At 34.8% G+C, this 23,759-nt stretch overlaps 1 protein-coding gene across 8 annotated transcripts in view; it reads left to right on the plus strand.

Annotated features, from left to right (window-relative positions):
* TMEM241 (transmembrane protein 241) overlaps positions 1–23,759 on the plus strand; it is a 178,036-nt gene that overhangs the window by 51,584 nt on the left and 102,693 nt on the right. For all 8 annotated transcript variants that reach the window (XM_074203554.1, XM_074203553.1, XM_074203555.1 and 5 more), the window contains exons 5-10: positions 4,154–4,231; positions 6,592–6,617; positions 14,325–14,376; positions 19,375–19,423; positions 20,291–20,336; positions 21,458–21,493. In XM_074203554.1, coding sequence (XP_074059655.1) covers positions 4,154–4,231; positions 6,592–6,617; positions 14,325–14,376; positions 19,375–19,423; positions 20,291–20,336; positions 21,458–21,493 — 287 coding nt within the window. The remainder of the gene's footprint in view (positions 1–4,153; positions 4,232–6,591; positions 6,618–14,324; positions 14,377–19,374; positions 19,424–20,290; positions 20,337–21,457; positions 21,494–23,759) is intronic.

Genomic DNA, 23,759 nt, shown 5'->3' on the forward strand with positions numbered 1-23,759 from the left:
TTGAAGTTAGTAAGCTTTGGCCTGTATTTAAACTCCACAATTCCTTCTCTGGATACAGATGGTATTCTCCATCACAGATGGAGAGTATTGTCACTGATTATTGCACTGATGGGATGAGCTAGTTCATCCTAGTTCATCACCCTATGTTAATGTGCTTCTGGTTCTGCTCATCTCAATCAGAATCAATTCATACAAGTCTTTCCAGGCTTTTCTGAAATTCTGTCCCGCATGATTTCTTACAGAACCATAGTGTTCCATCACACACACACACACACACACACACACACACACATATATATATATGTATATACACTTCATTTTCTCCAACCATTCCCCAATTAATGGGCATTCCCTCAATTTCGAATTCTTTACCACTACAAACAGAGCTGCTATGGATATTTTTGTATATGTTGGATTTTTACCCCTTTTCTTGATCTCTTCAGGATAAAGACCCAGTAGTAGTAGTAGTATTGCTGGATCAAAGGGTATGCATGTTTTTATTGCCCTTTGGGCATAATTCCAAATTGCTCTCCAGAAAGGTTGGATCACTTCACAACTCCACCAACAATGCACTTAGTGTCCCAGATTTCTCCCATCCCCTCCAACATTGATCATTATCCTTTCTGGTGATCCTGACCAATCTGAGAGGTGTGGGGTAGTACTCCAGAAATGCTTTAATTTGAGTTTCTCTCATCAATAATTATTTAGAGCAATTTTTATATGACAATAGATAGCTTTGAATTCTTTATCCGAGAATTGCCTTTGCATATCCTTTGACCATTTGTCAATTGGGGAATGGCTTGCTTTATTTTTTATATATTTATAAATAATATATAATATATATATATATTATATATAAAATATATAATATATATAATATAATTATATATGTTATATTTAAAATATAATATATTATATCTAATACTATATAATATATATTTTAGTCATTGTGCTGATTTGTTGTTGCTATTTACTAATTATTTATTATAAGGGGAGTACCATAGAGAATTTAGTACAGGGAAATTAGAAAAGAACACCAATAAGACATTAAAATACACAGAAAATATAATATATATGTAAATATTTATATGTTTGTATATATTCAGTTTTCTATATGTTTTAGAAATGAGTCCTTTGTCGGAAACACTGATTGTGAAAATTGTTTCCCAATTTACTTCCTTCCATCTCTTTACTGTCCCCCCTTTTAATAAGATACTATTATTAAATTATTCTCTCAAAGTCATGGACATGTCATGAATGTCCATTCTTTGTGGCTAAGTATATTTCCTCTAATGGAGTTACAATTTCAAGTTATGAGAATCTTGTAGGGTTACAATTCGTTTAATCTTATTGGATAACAGTTTTTTCCTCCTTTTCTCTCATTTAATTTTTATGTATCACTTGAGCCTCCAATTTGAAGATCAAATTTTTGGTTTATCTCTGGTCTTTTCATAAGGAAAAATGGAAAGTTTCCTATTTTGTTAAATGTCCATCTTTTCTCCTGAAACAGAAGGCTCAGTTTTGCTGGAAACTAAATTCTTGGCTATCATCTAAGCTTCTTTGCTCTCCAGAATATCATATTCCAGGCCTTTTGATCCCTTAATGGTTGATGTAGCCAAATCTTGTGTAATTCTGACTGTAGCTACTTGGTATTTGAAATGTTCCTTTATGATCGCTTACAGGATTTTCTCCTTGATCTGATAGTTCTGAAGTTTGGCCACAATATTCCTTGGTGTTTTCATTTGGGGATTCCTTTCAGGAGGGATCAATATATTCTTTAATGACTATTTTGCCCTCTGGTTCCAGGATATCAGGATAGTCCTCCTTTACTATGTCCTGAAGTGTGGAGTCCAGGTCTTTTTTCAAGGTTTTCTGTAAGTCCTATGATTCATAATTTCTCTCTCTGGATCTGTTTTCCAGATCAGTTGTTTTGCCAGTGAGGTATTTTACATCTTCTATTTTTTTAATTTTTTTATTTTGTTTAACAGATTCTTAGTGTCTCATAAAGTCATTAGTTTCCACAGATTTAAATCTTTTTTTTAAGAGAAGAATTTCTAGGGGCAGCTAGGTGGCGCAGTGGATAGAGCACCAGCTCTGGAGTCAGGAGTACCTGAGTTCAAATCCAGTCTCAGACACTTAATAATTACCTAGCTGTGTGGCCTCGGGCAAACCACTTAACCCCATTGCCTAGCAAAAACTTAAAAAAAAAAGAGAGAGAGAAGAATTTCTTCATTTAATTTTTTCCTCTTCTTTTCCAATTAGTCAATTCTATTTTTTTTTTCAGCTGGAAACATGGGGACTCCTCTGCTGACAATATGGGGACTTGCAAAGGGTCTTGCAGATCAGCCAAGCTGGTCAGAAAGATGTCTGTGCCACCTATGAACTCTTCCATCTGCCTACCACACACACTGCTCATCTCAGTTTAGTCCCTGGCCTCACCCTGATGCCCCTGTGGTGTGTGTCTCTCTGCTCTCTGCCCTGGGCATGCCCTGACAGACCTCTTTGGGAGATGTTCTTCTCGGTTCTTCTGTGGGTTCTGTGGATCCAAAATCTGTTAAGAGATTTGAATCATGTCAATTCTGAGGGAAAGCCAGGAGAGCTTAAAACAGTGCCTGGTTTCTCTCCTCTACCTTGACTTGGAGTCTCATGCCCTTTTTTTTTAGAATGACTCTAGAAAAGAAACCTTTATTAGATAAATTTACTGTAAGCATTTTTAATGTCACTTCATTGTCTGTGGTACCTTTCATCAGTTGGGACTGTCTTTTGCCTCTTTTTTATATCCCAGTATTTAGCATAGTTTTTGTCAAATACTAAACACTTAATAAATGTTTATTGATTGTTTTACATGTTCCTACCAAAAAGGCAGAAATAGTATAAGGTGACAGTGTGGTTGATCCTAGAAGTAGGTCAGGGGACCTTGATTCTTTCCAGTGTGTCATCTGTTCATCACTTACCTTGAAGCAGATTTTTTCCCTTACTTTTAACAGGGGAAAGGGATGGGAATAGAGTCTTCCTGTATCCCCATTCTGAGAAATTATATGACTTGTATTCCTCTTACTTCCCAGACAAACTGTCTTGTAAACCTCTGTCATAAAACTTGGGATGAGATCTCTGGTCATTTAATTAGTGAATTGAGGCATAGGAATATTAACTAGAGTGCTAGAGATAGGAGTGGGAATAAGGGTTGAGATTCCTAAATTCAGGTTATGTTAATCTGAACTGTGGAATAAATGCTTTCCTAATGTATTTTCTATAAGAACATCAACTAATAAAAGCCAGAATTGTTTTTCAATTGTCTATTTCTAAAAAGAAATTTTCTGTTCATTTCTACCCTTAAGAGGTTGAAATCTTCGACTTCCAGTTGTACATCCAATTGTACAGATTAAACCAGTGCAAGATTGTTTTATTTATTAGCCAGAGCTAAGAAGCAATATATCATGTTGTATAGAAAGCTGACCTTTGTATTAAGATTTCAGTTCTAACTTTGACACACACACACACTGGTGTGTCCTGGGGCAGATCACTTTAACTCTCAATGTCTTGATCAACAAACCAAGGTCATAAATTACAAACGAATTATTGATCTGCTTTGGTGGAGGCAGTTTCCATTCTGGAAGTTTCACATAACAATGGCATCACAGGACTGGATTAAAAAAAAAGATTTACTAAATGAAGTGACTTGCTCAGAGATGCAGGGATTAAATTAAGGGATTATTCTGACATTAATTCCAATATCCTTTTCTCCCTGAAATGCTTTGGCAAAACTGTCACCAATAGCAATTTCTACATAGTTTTCATGGAGATTTGAGTTTTAGAGTGTCTGTTAATAACAATCTCCATAAAGTAACTCTAGAAAGAGAAGGAAGTGAATTTGGGATCTTTTTATAATTCTAGTTTGAAGAAAAACATATTACTGGAGTCTTTTCCTTACCAATTGGTATTAAAGTCTCCAACATAAATAAAGGTTTATGATATTTTGTCCTAAACAAAGTAAACAAAAGTGTGAATATTCTGCTGTGCTAGAAGATATTACATGTTTGCTTAACTTGTTGACTTTTTTTTAATAAATAAATAAAAACCAAGCCCCTAATATTAGGAATATTGCTTGAAAATGAATGGATTTCTGATAGTTGCTTTTCTATTTTTCTTTCAGTCAATTCCTGTGTTCTTCACATTGCATAATGCATCAGAAGTTATTGTCTATCTGTACCAGAAGTGTATTTCAAAAGAGGTAATTAATTGTGCAAATGGGCGGTGTCCTCTGATCTGCTTTAGATAGAGAAGAAAAATGTAATGACTAATTGGGAATGCAGTTGTATTCCATGCCTTGGGTTTATTGTTGTGCCTCAGCTCTCTAATCAATAGTCATAAGCTTCAAGGATCAAGTTTTTGATCTTTTGGAAATGAGAGTTTCTTTGGAATGAGAATGACTTAACAGGGTTTGGCCTGGTCTCTCTTCTCCTTCCCACTATTATTATTTAGTTATTCTTTTTTAGTTCTTTTTACACATTTAACTTCATTTTAGAAAGCTGATAGCAATTTTTAAAAGAATACTGTGTTTATATTTGCATGTAAACAAATGGCTAGGTATGACTATAAAATAGTGACTTCAGGGATTAATCTCTTTACTTATGACATAGATTAAAGATTTAAGTATTGTGATGATCATTGTCTTTACTGTATGTATGCATAATTCTTTCATTGGTTGACTTTGTAAGAGATGTACTCCTTTTTTTAGGTTACTTAAGTACCATTTAGCTTGAAGAAATTAATGAATCTACTTGCCTAGCTAACTTACCATCTGAGCAAAGGGGGGAAAGTGAGTCATTAATAAATTATTTCCTGTGTAACAGCAAAGCTAATTCATTTGCCCATTCATCATTATACTATTTCTAAAATCATTTGATCAAAAGATTATCTGAGAGCAAAGGGTTAATTATTAGAAATTGAATGAACATTTTTAATCATAGGTTGGTTTTAGTGTCTTAAAAGATTAAATTTATTAAAGCATACTCTGAAAAAAGCAGAACTATGTCCTCTAGGTGAATGTCTAACTCCAGAATACTTTAAATTCACCAAATTCAGTCAAAATGGAGATCAGAAACCTGTATCTTTCCCCTTTTAACCAAACTTTAGAAGTAATGAGTGTGGTTATCCATGATCCTATGGGTATGTTATACTTATATGGCAGTCAATTAGGTAATTATAGCCTAATCAATAGTTTTACCTTAATAGCAATATATTGTAAATTATCCCTCTGTGATGTAATTTCCCCTTTCATTAATAAGTTTGTTTTTTCATAAGTCCTGTCCCTGTAATTCGAATATACTGCCACCAGATGGCTAAGACGATAAGTGTGCTTTATCTGATCAACAAGGGTATAGATCATATTAATAGAGAAAATTCCTAACAATGATAAAATCAAAGTTTTTTTTAAAAATGAGAGTGAAATCTATCAGACTCTCTTCTACCCCTAATCCACAATAAATCATTAAGACTTGTTTTTTTTAAGATTCATGTGAAATCTTAAGGTAATCATTTATAGCCAATGAAAGATCCATGCTATACTATTCAATAAGTCTTTTAGAGAAATTTTTAAAATAAGAATACATTTATTTGAATAGGAAATTGAACACATTTTAATTTGTTTCCTTAGATAGCTTAAAATGACATGTGTGTATATATACACACAGACACATACATATGTATATATATACATATGTGTGTGTGTCTATACACATACATCTGTTTGTGTAGGACTCTGAAATATTGGTTTCATTTTTCACTGTATCCATTCTCCAAATGGATACAAATATAAATGGAACTATCAAGGGATTTTCCTAAAAGTCAATCTGATCACATAATTCTACTCCTCACCCACCCTTTTGATTTAATAACCTTCAGTGATTTACTGTTTCCTTCAGGATCAAATACAAAATTCCTTGTATCGATTTCAAAGTCCTTGTACCTTTCCAGTCTTCTCATTTTTTTCCACATACTCTATGATCCAGTGACATTGGCCTCCTGGCTGTTCCTTATACAAGACACTCCATCTCTTGGCTCTTAGCATTTTCTCTGGCTGCTTTCCATGCCTGGGATGCTTTCCTTTTTCATCTCTGCCTCTTGATTTATTTTCTTTCTAAGTTCCAGCTAAAATCCCACCTTCTACAAGAAGCCTTTTTCTGATGATCCTTAATTCTAGTGTTTTCCCCTCTATTGATTATCTCCAATTTATCCTGCATTATAGGTGCATGTTGTTTTCCATTAGAATGTGAGCTCTTAATGCTTAATATGTTGAAGGAATACTTGGTGGAAACAGCCATATAGATGCTGTGTAGATTCCATAGTTAATGATAAAACCAAACCAAACAAAGCAAAAAAGCTTTGATTTATAAACTCAGAAAGATTTTGTTGGAGTCATTTACTCCCTAAAATATGACTCATTCCTCCTTGGTCCTTTCAGGAGCTTTACTAAGTTTCATTGTACAATAGGGTTTCAAGCCTCCTCTATTAGTGTATATTAAATCTGCCTTGTTTCATTATGATTTTTGAAGATGTGAGATTGATCCTAATCTCTTTATTTTCATACAGCTTACTTCTCCTGCAAAAGTCTGGAGGTAAGTCAAGAAGTCCCTGAGTCTAAAACTGTATGTTCATGTTCACTTTGATCCAGAATAAATATTTGGATTTATCATACTAGAACAGAGACATTAAATGGATTATGGATGCTGGCATTCTACTCCTAGAAACCATATTGTCTCTTGCATTAGTTGTGTAATATTTTTTATTTTTTCTCCAAAGATTCATCAGATTACTTTTCCTGGAAGTAGGTGGGGTAGGAAGGATGGTATCCCTGTGCCAGATTTGTTATTGGTACTCAAACATTTAATAATAATGTATTGTGTAATGGGGGCAGCTAGGTAGTACAGTAGATAGAGGGGGTCGGAAAATCCTGAATTCAAATTCAGTCTCAGACATTTACTAGCTATATGACTCTGGGTGAGTTACTTAACCCTTTTTGTCTTAGTTTCCCCATCTGTAAAATAAGATGAAAAAGGAAATGGCAAACTAATATCTTTACCAAGAAAATGGGGTCATACAGTCAGACATGATTAAACAACAATAATTGTGGAATAATAATAGAGACAAAATACAAATAAGGGGAAAAATTTTAGCTTTTTGGTAAAGAATTTGGGTATTTTTATAAATAACTAGTATGGCAATAAGCAAAGAGAACTGAAAATGTTAGCCAGGAGACATGACACTAGGACTAAGAATGCAAGCCAGGAGTTTAAACCCAGTTTTTCCAGGTGATGCTGAGCAGGGCACTAAGTCTTTTGCCTTTAAATTTACCTTATTTTAAAATAAGAGGTCAGAACAACTGATCCTCAAAGTCCCTTCTAGTTTTGCAATTTTGTTGTTCCAACCTAGGTAGGTCTTCATTTACCAGCTCCCGTCCTCTTGCTCTGCAATATAGATAGGAAACTTTGTCATTCAAATTTGACTAGACTGCTTCTTTTTCTGTTAACCTTCTCACTTTAATTTACCACTCAAACCCCAAACCCAAACCCAAAAATATCCATGGAGGATTTTGGTAGAGAAAACATTTTATATGTTGACTCTATCCAGGGATATCTGGAATTTATTACCTAGGAATAGAGAGGGTATATATTGTATTTTATAAAAACTTTTTTACATAAATACCAAATCAACTAGGTATTATTGTTTTTATTTTGAAGCCACGAAATTTTCCTGGTTCAGGGATTTAGGATTGGTGGTTTCAAACATTCCATTGCCTCCTGTTCCCTGGTTTAGGTCCAGCCACACTCCTTTCCTTCTCTCTCCCTTCTCATCCTTACTGCTGCTGGATGGATATAAAATGCCCAGAATTCCAGGCACATTCTTCTTATTAAAAGAGAGATTAATAGAAATTACAGAGAGGTGTTAAAGACCTGTAACATCTAGTTGCTATTTCTTCCAAATGTAATCAAGATTTAGCTGAGGACTACCAAAGAACTTTGGGAGGAAAAGGGCAGTTGACTAAAGTTTTTTATGCCTCACTTGGATGGCCCCATAATCTATAGGCTGGGTACTTCTTATGTTATGGATTGAGTTTATGACTTTCTCTTCTCCATCCTTCCATCAGTCTTCTCTAGAGATTCTATCCTATGAGCAAGAGGCATTTCTCCCATTTGCCCATACTGAAGGGCAGAAATCTATGAATCAAGAAATCATTCAAATTTGACTAGACTGCTTCTTTTTCTGTTAACCTTCTCACTTCAATTTACCACTCAAATCCCAAATCCAAACCCAAAAATATCCATGGAGGATTTTGGTAGAGAAAGCATTTTATATGTTGACTCTATCCAGGGATATCTGGAATTTATCACCTAGGAATAGAGAGGGTATATATATATATATATATATATATGTATATATATATATATATATATATATATATATATATATGTATATATATATATATAGTATTTTATAAAATCTTTTTTACATAAATACCAAATCAACTAGGTATTATTATTTTTATTTAAATTGTTTTCTGTTTTTGTTTTGGCCAGGCAATGGAGTTAAGTGACTTGCCCAAGGCCACACAGCTAGGTAATTATTAAGTCTCTGAAGCTAGATTTGAACTCAGGTCTTCCTCACTCTAGGGCCAGTGCTCTATCCACTGCACCACCTAGCTGCCCCTATTATTATTTTTATTAATGCTACTACTTATACTACTATTAAATCATTTACCTTTCTGTCTAACCTCTGCTAAGTTAAATTTTTTTCTTCCTCCATCAACTCACATTAATGTAATTCTTTAAGGTTTGTAAAGCACTGGATTTCCAACAATAGCATATTTCCAAGCATTATTGTTTCCATTTTATAGATGAGGTCACTGAGTCTCTGAGAGGTTTTGCTTGGGGTTGGATTCAAAGCCTGTTATCTAGTTTTCAAGTCTATGCTCTAGACTGGTGCTTAACATTCATAAAGCCTTCTATGACCACTCCAGTCCAGATTGACCCTTACTCCCCAAGTTGATAACTACCAAAAATGTATTGACATGTTGCCTTGGAATTATTATCTTTCATGTATGGATGCATGACCATTGTAGTACCATTTAAGAAATAAAACCCATTCTTTTAAAGCTGCTTTCTAAGAGAGCTGGATCTGATGTCAGATGAGTCAAATCTAGATTCCAAACACTTGCTAGTTTGTGTGACCACTAGTGAGTCACTTAAACCCTCTGAGCCTGCCCTTCTTCATCAATAGGTGGTTTCAACTTGTCAGAATTTCCATTGAGGATCATATGAATGATGTACTTAATTAAAAGGCCAAATTTGAGCACTGCCTTGACATACACAAGGGGGTGCTCACCCTCTTTCAAGGATGATAGTTTGGAGGCATCTTGAGGGTCATTTGATTCAAGTCCCTCATTTTATTATAAAGGTTAAATGACTAGTCCAGAGTCATACAGATAGTTAAAAAGTCAGAATTCAAATCATGATCCTCTGATTCCAAATCTATTATTCTTCCTCTCTCTGTATGACACAACCGTTCTAGATTTCCCAGCTTCCTCTCCATCCTTGAATTTTGTTGAGTTCAAATAACTATTAGAATGACAGTGGTTCTTTGAGATGAATTATTTGTAGTACTGGGTTGGGTTTAAAAAACACGATCAGATTCATAAACAGATATCACATGTCTTTTGTATGTTTTCATACAACTCTTTGTGACCCCTCCCCCCATGACTTTGTGCCTGAACAAAATTCATGGTAATTTCTTATTAGGTTTTGGAGGAGGAAAATTCCCACCTATTTAGACTTATTCTTCTCACCTTGGTTTATTGGTTGAAATTGCTTTACTTTACTCAAAAATTTTTAGTGACTCCTTTATTAAGTAGAACTTAGATTTTCTACAGCCTGTTGTCACCTTGCCATTCCAACCTCATTTCATATTGCTCATGTTAATAATGTGCTATTAGGGATGGCTAGGTGGCATAATGGATAGAGCACCAACCCTGGAGTCAGGAGGATATGAGTTCAAATCTAACCTCAGACACTTAATAATTGCCTAGCTGTGTAATCTTGGGCAAGCCACTCTTAACCCCATTGCTTTAAAAAAAAAAAAAGAATGTGCTACTAGAGCCAAACTGAACTACTCTCTTATCTCCTGAACTTACCTGCATTTTCCCAGGGCCATGACTTAAATTTCATGATTTCTTTTGTTTGAAATGTCATCCTCACTAGCTAAATTCCTGCTTATACATTAAAACCTTTGTTAGTAATAGCCTTACCCCTGCTAGCCCTCATTACAATTTATTATGCTGCTCTATTGTACTTTGTATACTGAATAATTATCTTTATTATAGTTTATGATAAGTAAAATTATCTAATATATACATATATAACATTGTTATAGTATTATATTTTTGTGCAGTGTGTCTGACTTCATGATCCCATTTGTGGTTTTCTTGACAAAGGCACTGGATTGGTTTGCCATTTCCTTTTTCAGCTCACACAGGATCACACAGGTAGTAAATATCTGAGACTGAATTTGAACTCATCTCTTCCTGACTTTAGGATCAGTGCTCTAGTCACCTAGCTACCCTATAGTATTATAGGTTTTCATTACTAGACTCCAAACTCTACCAGATCAGGGAATTATTTAATCTTTATATCTTTTCCAGGCCTAACGGTGCTCTACTCACAGTTACTATTTTGTTGAATAAGTGAATGTGACTGAGACCTCTGACTTCTGAGTATTTTAAACCAGTAATTTATGTTTTATTTACAACATGCATCTCTATCAACTTGGAGGGAGATCTCTAGGGGTATGTCTCAGGAAGAATGATCCTTGGCCTGTGCTTTTTACTTATAGTGATTTAGATGGAGGCATAGATAGCCTACTTAACATTTTTGCTGATCACATGAAACTAAGAGAAATAGATCACATGCTGGAAATCAAATATAAGAGCCCCCAAAATCTCATTGAACTGGAACAATGAACCAAACCAATGTGCTAAAATCTAATGGGGATCAAGCAGGTGTAAAATCCTACAGGGTTGAAAAAAATCCACTGCATAGAAATCAAGCACATTGTATGAAAAAAAATCTAGGTGTTTTACTGAATTACAAGTTCAATATATGTCAACAGTGTGATATGGCAGCTACCTACCGCTGTCAAAGGCAACATTAAATGAATCCTGATGTTCAAAATAAAGAAGGTTGCTTAACATTCTATCATTCACAATGGGACTTGAGTTTAGTGTTAGGTATAACATTTTAAGTAAAAGATATTGATGGCAGGAGTATGGACGAGGGCATTTATATAATGCCCACAATGTTCCATATACTGTGCTAAATACTCTACAAAGATTTTTTCTTTTGCTCCTCACTTCTACCATTCGAGGTAGGTACTTTTATTATTTTATTTTATTATTTTGATTTTATATTTTTATATATTATAGTATTTATGCTATGCAATTATATATTATAATATTATAATTATATAATATATAGTATATGAAATAAATTTTATATTATTATTTATTATATTATTTGATTATTGTGATTTTACAGATGAAGAAATTGCAGCAAACAGAGGTTAAGTGACTTGCCCAAAGGTTAAAATGACTATTGATTGATATGGTATTTAAACTCAGGTCTGATTCCAGACCCAGTGCTCTGACCATTGTACCACCTAGCTGAAAGGTGTCCAGATAACACCAGTTGAAGGTAACTGGAACCTAGAGAAAAGAGCAGCCTTTGGGGTTCGGACATGGTATCAGTCTTCATGTGTTTGAAGGAAGTTCTCAGCTTTAGGAAAAATCTTAGAGGATATTGAGTCTATTTCAGAGGTGAGGAAACTGAGGCCAAGAGCAATAAAGTGACTTTTTTGAAGTAAATGTCAGAGATTGGACTTGAATTTGGGTCCTTGGACTGTTCTGCTTGCTCCAAAAAAGTGAAGAATTAGGAGCATGTTTGAAACTTACTGAGAAGCAGATTTCAACTTAATGTAGGACAAAACCTTCTTAACAATTCAAGTTACCTAATTCAATTTAGCAAGTACTTGTTAAATGTGGATAAACTCTGGGAATATAAGGGCTGGGGATATAGAGACTACAAGAAGACAGTCCCTGCTCTCAAGAAGCTAGCCACCTCAAGGGTGGATTCGTCATCCCTGGACGGTTTCACTCAGAGACTTGAATGGACACTTGTTGGGACATTCCTTTTCTTACATAAATGGGACCATACAGGCTTTAAGGTCTTTTGCAACTTTAGGTAATATCAGTGGATAGAGTTACACCAGCTGAAATCAGGAAGATCTGAGTGCAAAACCAGCCTCAGAAACTGTGTGAACCTGGGTAAATCTTTTAACTCTGATTACCTTAGTTTCCAACCTCTCAGGTCTACAAATGAGATAATACTTGTAAAGCATTTAGCATATTTCATGTGGTTGGTGCTATTATTATTATTATTATTATTATTATATGATAATTTTGCTTATCCTTCCCTGTTCTTTCTTGAAACCAAAATTGTATGCCATGAGAGATTTTGGGAGATTAAGGAAGTTTGTATGATGAAAGCCTGGAGGAAATGAAATAAGAACCAAAGGGAAGTAGAAATTTAGATAGTTTAAATCATTTGTAGAATATCAAGTTCCCATAAAGCAAAGAACATTTTCTTTGTGAGATATAAAGCAATTGAAAACATTGTCATTTTGTGGGAGAGATTCTTAATCTTCTTTGCATGTTTTCCTTCAGTAACTGTAACTAACAATTACCCTGTTCTGTACTAGTTTTTAATTACTACACCTTTCTACCTTTGTTAGATACAGCTGGTCAAAATCCCCTTTTATTATACACTAGGGGTATTTAATTTCCCTGACTGAGTCAGTTAGGATTTATAGATGTATTGCAAAAGTCTTTTTCCTGGCAAATGTCTAGTTCAAAAATTTAGTTACATTTAAAACATACTGTGTGCAGAGTACTATGTTAGGCATTCAGAGTTTAACTAATTTGAAATACCTGAAAGACAGTTTAGAACAAGGGTTTTTCCCCTAATTAAATAATATTATTTTCCCCTCCATTTCATGTAGAAATAATTTTTTAACATACATTTTAAAAAATTTTTCTATTTTTTCCCCTCCCTGAGGTGGTAAGCAATTTGAAATAGGTTATACAAGCAAATTGAAATAAGGGTTCTTAACTATTTTAGTTGACTTTTTTGAGTTATGTACCCTTCTCAATAGTCTGGTGAAAATTATAAGACCCTTCCTCAGAATAAATTTCTTTAAAAATTTCATAATTGAAGGAAGTGATCATTTTTTAAAAAATATATTTTATTTCATTAAATATTTTCCAATTACATATAAAAACTTTTAGTATTCAGTTAAAAAAAATCAAGTTCCCTTTTCTCTTTCCTTTATTCCCCCCTCTCCTTGAGAAGTCAGGCATTATGATATCTATTATATATGTAAAGTTATGCAAAACATATTTCCATGTTAGCTATGTAGCAAAAGAAGACAAACAAAAAAAGGAAGTAAGAAAATATACTTCAATCTGCACTCTGGGTTCATCAGTTCTCCCTCTGGAGGTGGATAGATTGCATTTTTTTTATCATGAATTCTCTGAAATTGTCTCAGATTACTTTTGTTCAGAGTAACTAAGTCTTTCACTACTGATCATCATTACAGTATAACTGTTACTATATACAATTCTCTCCCGGTTCTGCTCACTTCACTTTGAATCAGTTCATTATAACTGTCCCCAGGTTTTTCTGCCAACATGCTTGTCAAAATGATCAGTTTCAATTAGATGTTAATGTTGATGTATTTTATTTTCCTTATCCCAGCTCACAGATCCCCTAAAATCTGTCCATGGATGCCCCAAGTTAAGAACCCCTGATCTAAGGAACAATTCTGCTAAATTAGTAGAGGATTGAATGATAGAGCACTTGGTGTTAGGTAATGCAAATGACTGAAACATGAAGAGGCAACTAGCCCGTTCTCATGTTTTTTGGGCGTTTTTTTGTCATTTTTTGGTCTCTAGTCATTTGTTTTCCTGAAGGCCTGCTAGGTGGCAAATAGTTGTTCAAGTGTCAAACTCCTTGTCAAATACATCACTGTCATTTCCTAGCCCCAGACAGGAAAGCTTCCTAAGTAAGGTGGGATGGCAACCTGGGCTCAGAAAGATTGATGAGAGGTGGACTTAGTTCTGTAGGCTTCGGTCTCTCCTCCTTCCTCATGTCTAGGGAGGGTCTATGAAACATTTAATCATGAAGAAGTGATGTCTCCAAGCACTGTCTTTTTCTCTACAGTTCTGTCTTCCTCCTGGTTGCTGCAGGATGTCTTCCTTTTTATGACTCACAAGTAAGTGCAGATTCATTAACTAACTTTGCCCTCAATGTTGTTCATGCTCTGAAATATGAATAATATTTCTACACTATAGTATAAAAATACAGATACATCACTATAGATTTATAGTATTTGCAAATACTATAGATAATTAGAATTTGTATAGTGCTTTTAGCTTGGCAAAGTACTTTACTCTTTTTAAAATTTTCTTTTATTTTAAAGATTTTATTTATTTTGTTTTACAATTTTTCTCCCATCCTTGCTTCCCACCCCATCTCCCACAGAAGGCATTCTGTTAGTCTTTACATTGTTTCCATGGTATACATTGATCTAAGTTGAATGTGATGAGAGAGAAATCATATCCTTAAGGAGGAAAAATAAAGTATAAGAGACAGCAAAATTACATAATAAGATAAGGGGTTTATTCTAAATTAAAGGTAATAGTCTTTGGTCATTGTTTAAATTCCACAATTCTCTCTCTGGATACAGATGGTATTCTCCATCGCAGACAGCCCAAAATTGTCCCTGATTGTTGCACTGATGGAATGAGCAAGTCCATCAAGGTTGATCATCACCCCCATGTTGCTGTTAGGGTGTGCAATGTTTTTCTGATTCTTCTCCTCTCATTCACCATCAGTTCATACAGTACTTTACTCTTATTAAATAATTTGATCTTCACAATACTCCTATGAGATAGATTCTCTTATTATCCACATTTTACAGATGAGAAAACTGAGGCAAATAGAGACAAAGTGACTTAACCAGAGTCATACAGCTAGTAAGGGGTGGAGGTTGTATTTGAATTTAGATCTTCCAGTATCCCCTAGATGCTTGTCAACTTCCTAAAGACATATACAGAACTTCACTTTTTACTACATTCTCCATGTGTGTAGGGGTTATTTCATTCTTTGTATTTATATACCCTGGAGAAGAAAAAGACAAGCCACTCTAAATATCTTCATCAAGAAAACCAAAAGTGGGTCACAAAGAGTTGGACATGACTGAAATGACTGAACAACAAAAATTTATATCTTCATTGCCTAGATCTTATAGTATTATAGGCATTTAATCAATTGATTATTGATGACTTGGGATAATCCAAGTTTGTAGGGTTCTGACAAATATAATGGAAAGAGCACTAAGCCTACAGTCAGATGGTCTATTTTTGAGTCCCAGAGGTTTTTCTCACTAGATATAGAACCATGACCTAATCATTTCTTCTCTCTGTGTTGAAGTTTCCTCATTTGTAAAACGAGAATGATATTGTATTACAATCCCTATGGGCTTGTAGTACGGAAAGCATTTTGTAAACCTTATATACTATATCCATGGTATTTACATTTCAGTTGCTATTGTTGTTTTTTTAAAAAGTAGGTTTGCCAATACAATAAGCAAATTAGAAGATCAAGGACTAGTTTACCTGTCAGATCTATGGAAAGGGGAACAGTTTATGACTAAGGAAGAGTTGGAGAACATCACCAAAAACCAATTAGATGATTTTGATTACATTAAATTAAAAAGCTTTTGCACAAATAAAACCAATGTAACCAAGATCAAAAGAAATGTAGTAAATTGGGAAACAATCTTTACAACTGATGATTCTGACAAAGGATTCATTTCTAAAATGTACAGAGAACTGAGTCATATTTTTAAAACAAAAAGCCATTCCCCAATTGACAAATGGTCAAAGGATATGCAAAGGCAATTTACAGATGAGGAGATCAAAACAATCCATAGCCATATGAAAAAATGCTCTAAATCATTAATTATTGGAGAAATGCAAATTAAAGCTTCTCTGAGGTAACCACCTCACACTTCTCAGATTGGCCAATATGACCAGGGAGGATAATGATCATTGTTGAAAGGGTTGTGGGAAATCTGGGACACTATTACACTGTTGGTGGAGCTGTGAACTCATCCAACCCTTCTGGAGAACTATTTGGAACTATGCCCAAAGGGCAACAAAAATGTGCATACCCTTTGACCCAGAAATACCACTACTGGGTCTATACCCTGAAGAGATGATGAAAAAGGGTAAAAACATCACTTGTACAAAAATATTCACAGCAGCCCTGTTTGTGGGGGCAAAGAATTGGAAATCAAGTAAATGTCCTTCAATTGGGAAATGGCTTAGCAAACTGTGGTATATCATGGAACACTATTGTTCTATTAGAAACCAGGAAGGATGGGATTTCAGGGAAGCCTGGAGGGATTTGCATGAACTGATGCTGAGTGAGATGAGCAGAACCAGAGAAACACTGTACACCCTAACAGCAATATGGGGGTGATGATCAACCTTGAAGGACTTGCTCATTCCATCAGAGCAACAATCGGGAACAATTTTGGGCTGTCTGCAAAGGAGAGTGCCATCTGTATCCAGATAAGGAGCTGCTGAGTTTGAACAAAGTTCAAGGATTATTCCCTTCAATTTAGAAAAAAAAAACAGATATCTTATAATCTGATCTTGTTACCTCTTAGACTTCTCTTCTTTAAGGATATGATTTCTCGCTCATCACACCCAATTTGGATCAAGGTACAACATGGAAACAAAGTAAAGACTGACAGAGTGCTTTCCGTGTGGGGGGGAAGCAGGATTGGGGGGGAAATTGTAAAACTCAAATAATATCTTTAATAAAAATAAACTTAAAAGTAGGTTTACATTTTTAAAAAAAAACTCCAAACTTCTCCTGTTTTTTCCCCTCTTTTTTTCTGTTTACTAGTGTTGTAGCAATCTGATAACAAGGAATATGATTTCTACCTGTCATACTTGTAGGTATTCAAGAGAAGTGAGTGAATCAGAGAATAGACAAATGTGGCTAGCTGCTCAATCTTGGACAACTCATTTCCTTTTTTGCCTCAATTTCCTCAACTGTAAAATGGAGGTTACACTAGCACCTACTTCCCAGGGTTGTTGTGAGAATCAAATGAGATTATAATTATAAAGCATAATTCCTAGTATATAAATATTTTACAAATTTACTACCTGTGTGACCTTAGGCAAATCAGTTAACTGTTGTTTTCCTCACTTCCCTCAATTGTAGGATGGAGATAATATTTCACTTACCTTCCAGGGCTGTTGTCAGGATCAAATGAGATAACAATGTAAAGTGTTGCACACAGTGCCTATCACTATATACATGTTAACTATTATTTTCAATAAATTCAATAAAGTTACACTTGGGTTCAAAAATCCCACTTCAAAAGAACAGGAATTGTTCTGAAGAAGAAATAAGACTTTTAATGAGCTGTCCAATCAATATGAGTCAGCATTGGGATGTGGCATCCATAAGAAGCTAATATGATCTTAGTCTTGAGAAATAAATTATCCAGAAATAAGAGATGCTAATCCTTCTGTTCTCTGTCTTGATCAGACCTCTTGTGGATTATTGTTTTCAGTTACCAGTGCTAGAGTTTAAGAAATACATCAATAAACAGGAAAGGGTCTAGAGGAGGGCAAATAAAATGGTGAAAGGCTTTGAGTCCATGTTATTTAAAGATTAGTTGAAGGAGAATAAAAGTCATTGATGGTGTTTGGGGGACATGATAGTTATGTTCAGATATTTGAACAGCTGACATGTGGAAAGATTTCTATTTGGATTCTGAGGGCAGAACCAGAAATAATTATTAGAAGTTGCCAAGGAATCATTTTAGGCTTGATGTCAGGACAAGTTTCCTAATAATTAGAGCTATCCAAAAGTAAAATAGGCTGCAATGAGAGGAGGTGGGTTCTCCGACCTTTAAGTTTTTCAAGCAGCATCTTTATATCCCCTTGTTGGGTATGTTATCATGAATATTTCATTCATGTGCGGCAGAGGGGGGAATTTCTGGCAAGGGCCATTTGGATATTTATAACATCATTCGAGGGTCATACAAAATTATCAGTTTAAGAATTAAACTTGCAGTTGCCTTGGCCAGGTTAGACCAAATGATTTCTCAGGCCTTACATGGCCTATAGACTGATTGTTTCCCACCTCTGATATACCAGGTGTCCCCAAAAGCTTAGTGATTACCCTAGGCTGAAGATACAATAGGACTTTTGGAACATACTGTATAAGATGTACTTAGAGGTATCGAGTATGTGGCCCAGTGGAACCAGTTTAAAATGTAATTGGAAAACATTTAACAAAATAAAAACGTACAATGGAACACAGATAATAGTAATATGTTGTTTTCTAAGTCAATATACAGCTGCTGGGATCCTTTTGTACTGTTTAGCAGCTCCCCCACTTCTGTTTGAATTTGACACCCCTGAAATCAGAAGACCTCTGAAAAAACCCTTGACAAAATAGATTCTGTGATTCTGTGTTCATGGAGAAGCTATTATATGCTTTCAATCAGCTACTTTGAAAGGCAATATAGTGGTTAGTGTGATGGGACTTGGAGTCAGGAAGACCTGGGTTCAATTCAGCTTCAAACACTGATTTATTAACTTTGTGACCCCAGGCTAGTCCCTTAGCTTTTGTTTACCTCAGTTCCTTTAACTGTAAATTAAAGATGATAGCAGCACTAAATGTTATTGTGAGGATTAAATGAGATCTTATTTCATTCAAATAAGATACATTTTCATGTAGAGAAGAGGAAAGTTACAGGGAGCCATAGAGATTATATAAAACAGCCTCGTGTGTTTGTGTGTGTGTGTGTGTGTGTGTGTGTGTGTGTGTGTGTGTGTGTATGTGTGATCTTCTGAGTATATGGTTCAAAGAATGACCTAGGGAGAAAAATCCAACAGTGCCTCCTTAACCCAAAGTAGTTGATTAGTCCATTCCCCCTTCCCTTCAACTAGGGTGAGAGACTGGTGACATTAAACTTTGGAGTTATCTTTTGAAATATAGGGTCCTGAAAGACTTCACTTACTGACAACTCACCTTTTGGTTCATTTGCCCTGACTGACCTTACTTTTGGAGCATGCCTAGCATTCTGTAGTCACCACTGTGCTTGTTGCCTTGTGGCTACTATATATGATGTTTGTCTGTTTCTACCTTAAATAATTTACTTATTTATCATTTGTTACAGTTTGATCCAGTTGGATATTTCTGGGCTGCCATTCACTTGTTCTGTGTAGGTAAGTTTAAAAAAAACATGTTAGAAAAAAATAAAGGTTTTGATAATAGGAAGATATTTAAGATTTGGAAGTGAGGGGGGAAAGAAGGGAGGAATAGTTTTGAGGAAAGGGTCAGATCCTGCTCATGCTTCTTTATATCAAAGACCAGTCTAGACTTGTAGGAGGAACTTGGACAAGAGGAGGAGCAGGCTCCGGGCACCAAAGTAGAATTGGATTGAGTCAAAATTCACTGGTGGTTTTCTCAATTGCTTTGACTTCTTTGGAATTTTCCCTCAATTATATCAGCCATGACTACCTCTTCCTGTCATTCATGGGAACTTTAATTAAGATATTATGACTTAAGATTTACTTCCCTAGACCAACTTATGGAATGTTGGCAAGTCTTTCCTCAGATCCTGGGAATATATACAGAGGTTTATGTCAAGGTCATTTTCTTTCAATTACATACCAGAAAATTCCAGAGTAGGTTAAATAAAAGGTTCATTTACTTTTCATTCTTTTCTTTCTTGTTTTGCTTATGTTGTGAGACATATGGTATTGTGACTACTCTGACTTAGTTACCCTCTACTCAGAATCAGCTTTTGTTGGCCATCATACTAGTGAATGTCTAATCCTTCCCTGTTTAGTATTCTCTGAGAGTCAGTTAATATGCTGGAATGCAGTAGCATAGATTTGTGACATCACTCTTGAAGACCTTCAGAAACAGGAGAGGTGCCCATCTATGGGATCATAGTATAGTCTCATTTGGACTTCTCTCTGACCTTGAGAGCCCCATTCTACCCTTTTTCTTATGTGATTCAATAACAAGGAATTTAGTTTGCTTCCAAAATGAGCATATATCAGTGACTGCTTTTATTTCATTTACAGGGTCTTACAAAATACTTCACAAAGCCCAGAAATCCAGCATGTTAAGGTAAATTTTGAAAGTTTTTGGAATGTTTTTTATTTTGCTTTGTTTTATCTATTTTTTTTTTGGTTAAAGAAAAAGAATGATCTACTGTAAAGTTTCATAGCTAGAGACCTATAAACTTGGGTACTCAAATTTCTGCTACATAGGATTATGGGAGAGTGACAGATTTAGGTACAAAGACTATTCTCCTATTTTATAATCCTCCTTGTCTTCATACACATATGGACAATTTTCTCTAAGTCACTCAACAGTCAACCTTAGGTCCTAAATTTAGTTCTAACTTATAGAGTCAGTTTTTCAACTTGAGCCTATGCAGGCATAGATAGAAACTTATATCTTCTCTATTCTCTGGATACAGTGAAACCTTTGGTATACATGGTGGAATTGGTCTAACTAGTCACTTTTTTGTCAGTTTAGTTAGATGAGGGAATGAGAGAATACCTATTTTTGTTGAAAGCTGCTTTTAATGGTTATTTCTGAATTAATTTAAAGAAAATACTCCTTCCAGATTTTCTTATAGATTAAACTCTTCCAAAGTTAGTTTCTGTATATCAATTGCTTGATGTCCCCATTTGGGTCACATGTTCTTTGGGTCATATTTCTAGGAGATCATACACACAAAATAAATAGTTGCTTTTTTCCCTTATATCTTTGGCTCTCCCAGCTCAAGTTTCCCCTTCTTTATTTGAAGATGTATGTGGTTTGAGTGAAACAAAGAAAAAATTATTGAAAATTCCGGTGAAAGGCAGTGTCATATAATGGATAGAGAACCAGTCCCAGAGTTGGAAGGATTTTTTCTCATCACCTGCTTCTAAACATATTCTTTGGGTAGTACAAATTAAGTTATTAAATCTCTCAGAGATTAGGCAACTCTCTAAGTTACAGGGCATGTAACATATATACATATATCGTATATATATATGTTTGTGTGTGTGTGTGTGTATGTGTGTGCATATACCCACACATATATCCAGGCACTAGTTTATGTTTAAAGTACTCTTATTACACTTTGTTCTTTTATTACAACTACTATATGAAATGTCTTAGTTGAGAATTATAAAGATTTTGTTTTCAAAACAGATGACCATCATTTTTTCCTCTTTTCCTCCCCTTCAATTCCCTAGTGACATCGATCAGCAGTACCTAAACTACATTTTCAGGTAAAATTACTAACCTTGTCATATTTTTGATTGTTGTTCTTTAACTCATCAGTTTTTTTTATAGGTAAAGATTGATCAAGAATATTTTTTGTACTTAAAGATTTTATTTATTTTGAATACAAGTCATCAGTTTTAAAAACATTTTCCAGTTATGTTTTGAACAGTATACATTTTGAGTCATTGTCTTTCCTCACCAGGTTAATTCAAAGAAACTAAAATTATTTAGTAGGAAAACAGGTTACAGTATATGACTTTTTTTGGTAACTGGAAAGTTATGTCTCCCACTGTCTATATAGGCCTCAGCATAAGAAGCCATGTTAGTTTGGTTTGGGGAAATCCAGGAAGATTTAAATACAGTCACACTGAGGTATAATGGCTTGGATTTGGAGATGGGCCTTTTGTCCATTTGATCATCCATTATTTCTGAAGTGAGCAGCCATCCAAAGATGCTTCCACCATCCAAAGAGAATTATTTTTCTCACTTTGAAGTAAACCTAATATTCACAGCTAAATATTTATGTTGAAAAATGCCCTTTCAACAGCAGCTTTTGTTACAAGCATGAATGAGAGCTTCCATTGTACCAAATAGAAGACTTGCATCTAATTCACCGTGCCTGAATGTTGCAGTAAAAATCCTTTCACTGGACTTGTCTAAAAACTCAGAAATTTTTTGTTTTGTTTTTTAAATGCTTCTATGGCATTGTACCATTTCAGGCAAAACTTTTAGCCAAATCAAACATCAAAGGAATGAGGGATATGGAAAAATGAAGATTTAGAGCTTTTTTGACCTATAGCTAATTTTTCTGTGCTCTCCATTCCTTTATTTTATCATGTGTATATTTATTGCCTGTGAGCCTGATGCTTGCAGTTTCCTGGCTGAGACTGGGGGTCAGCCAGCTAAAGCCAAAATCCCTTTGCCAAGTCTTTTCTTTCAGCACAAGTGATGAAAATGTGTGAATCAATACTGGGGGCACTGTTTGGCTTCTCACAGACAATGAAAAACACAGAGGAATGAGCATCCAGAGCTTTCCATTTTGCTTAGATTTATGGGTCATCTGTGCTTCTTCATTGCCAACTTAAAGCATTGACTGCCAAGGCAGAGAAGTTGGTTTGAGTTCTCAGTTTTTTAGTGAGAGACAAGTGGTGAGAAATTTCTGAACATTAGTGCAGCCACCCTGACCCCCCCCACACACACTTTTTATTTCCTGAATCTTTCTGCTTAATGATTATGAGCAGAATAGTGATATACCAAAGGCAAATAGGTGTTGATTAATTTGTTAGGGGCATAAAAAAAGATATAGTGAAGGATGGAGGGAAAGAAGGAAGAGAAGAGTATACATGCAACAAGAGATGAGTACAATGATTAAAAGGGAGTAGTTTGGGCTTTTTTTTTTCTTCTGGGTTCAGAACTATTTAAATCCTAATTTTTATTATATATTACCTACATGATTATGGATCAGTTTCAACCTTTCAGTCAACTACATTGGTGGAAGGAATTTTAGCATCAGGAGTTCCTCAAATCAATGAAATCCTAACTATGCCTCCCTCCCTAAAACAAAATAAATAAAACAAAATTTAATAAGCTTGACCTTAGTTTTTAGGAACCTTTAATTAAGTTGGCAATTAATAATGACTATGGAAGATTTTGGTGTTCTGGTTACTTTCAGATTCACACTTAGTCTGGGTTTTTCCAGGATACTTCTGGCCTCACTGAGTCTATAGCTATTTAAAAGGGAAGAACAATTTTTCAGAGGCTCAGAATCAGAGAATTTTAGAGCTTAATAATCATGCAGCCCAAACCCTTTCTTTTATGGATGAGGTTTCTTTGAAATGATGCTGTTTTAAAGCCCCAAAAGAAACATAGGAATTCTCTCCTGTGTATAACAAATAGACTTGGATACAACTATATGAAGATTTATTGGACATTAGTATAGGGAAAGTTTATTGTTTGGTGTGCAGAGAAGAAATGGGTGCCATATTCTGGTGTGCTCTTTTTTTCCTCAAATTAGCACATTATTTAATCCTTTCATTCCAAGGTTACAGCTAATGTATATGATTTCAAGTTACAGATTTCAGAGAGATTTCTGCCAAGAATGTACATAATAAGAATGAGAAGAATAACTATAAATTTAGTTCTTTAATTAGTAAATTTCCAGTAGTGGCTAGAGTACCAACTTTCTCATCAAGTTCTTTCCTCTGACTTTGAACTCCTTTCTCAATAGCCCCTAGTTTCTAGAGGCTATTTAGTTCTTAAAGTTTATTTTCT

This window comes from Macrotis lagotis, chromosome X (assembly GCF_037893015.1).
Source record: "Macrotis lagotis isolate mMagLag1 chromosome X, bilby.v1.9.chrom.fasta, whole genome shotgun sequence".
In the NCBI taxonomy this organism is placed as follows: domain Eukaryota; kingdom Metazoa; phylum Chordata; class Mammalia; order Peramelemorphia; family Peramelidae; genus Macrotis; species Macrotis lagotis.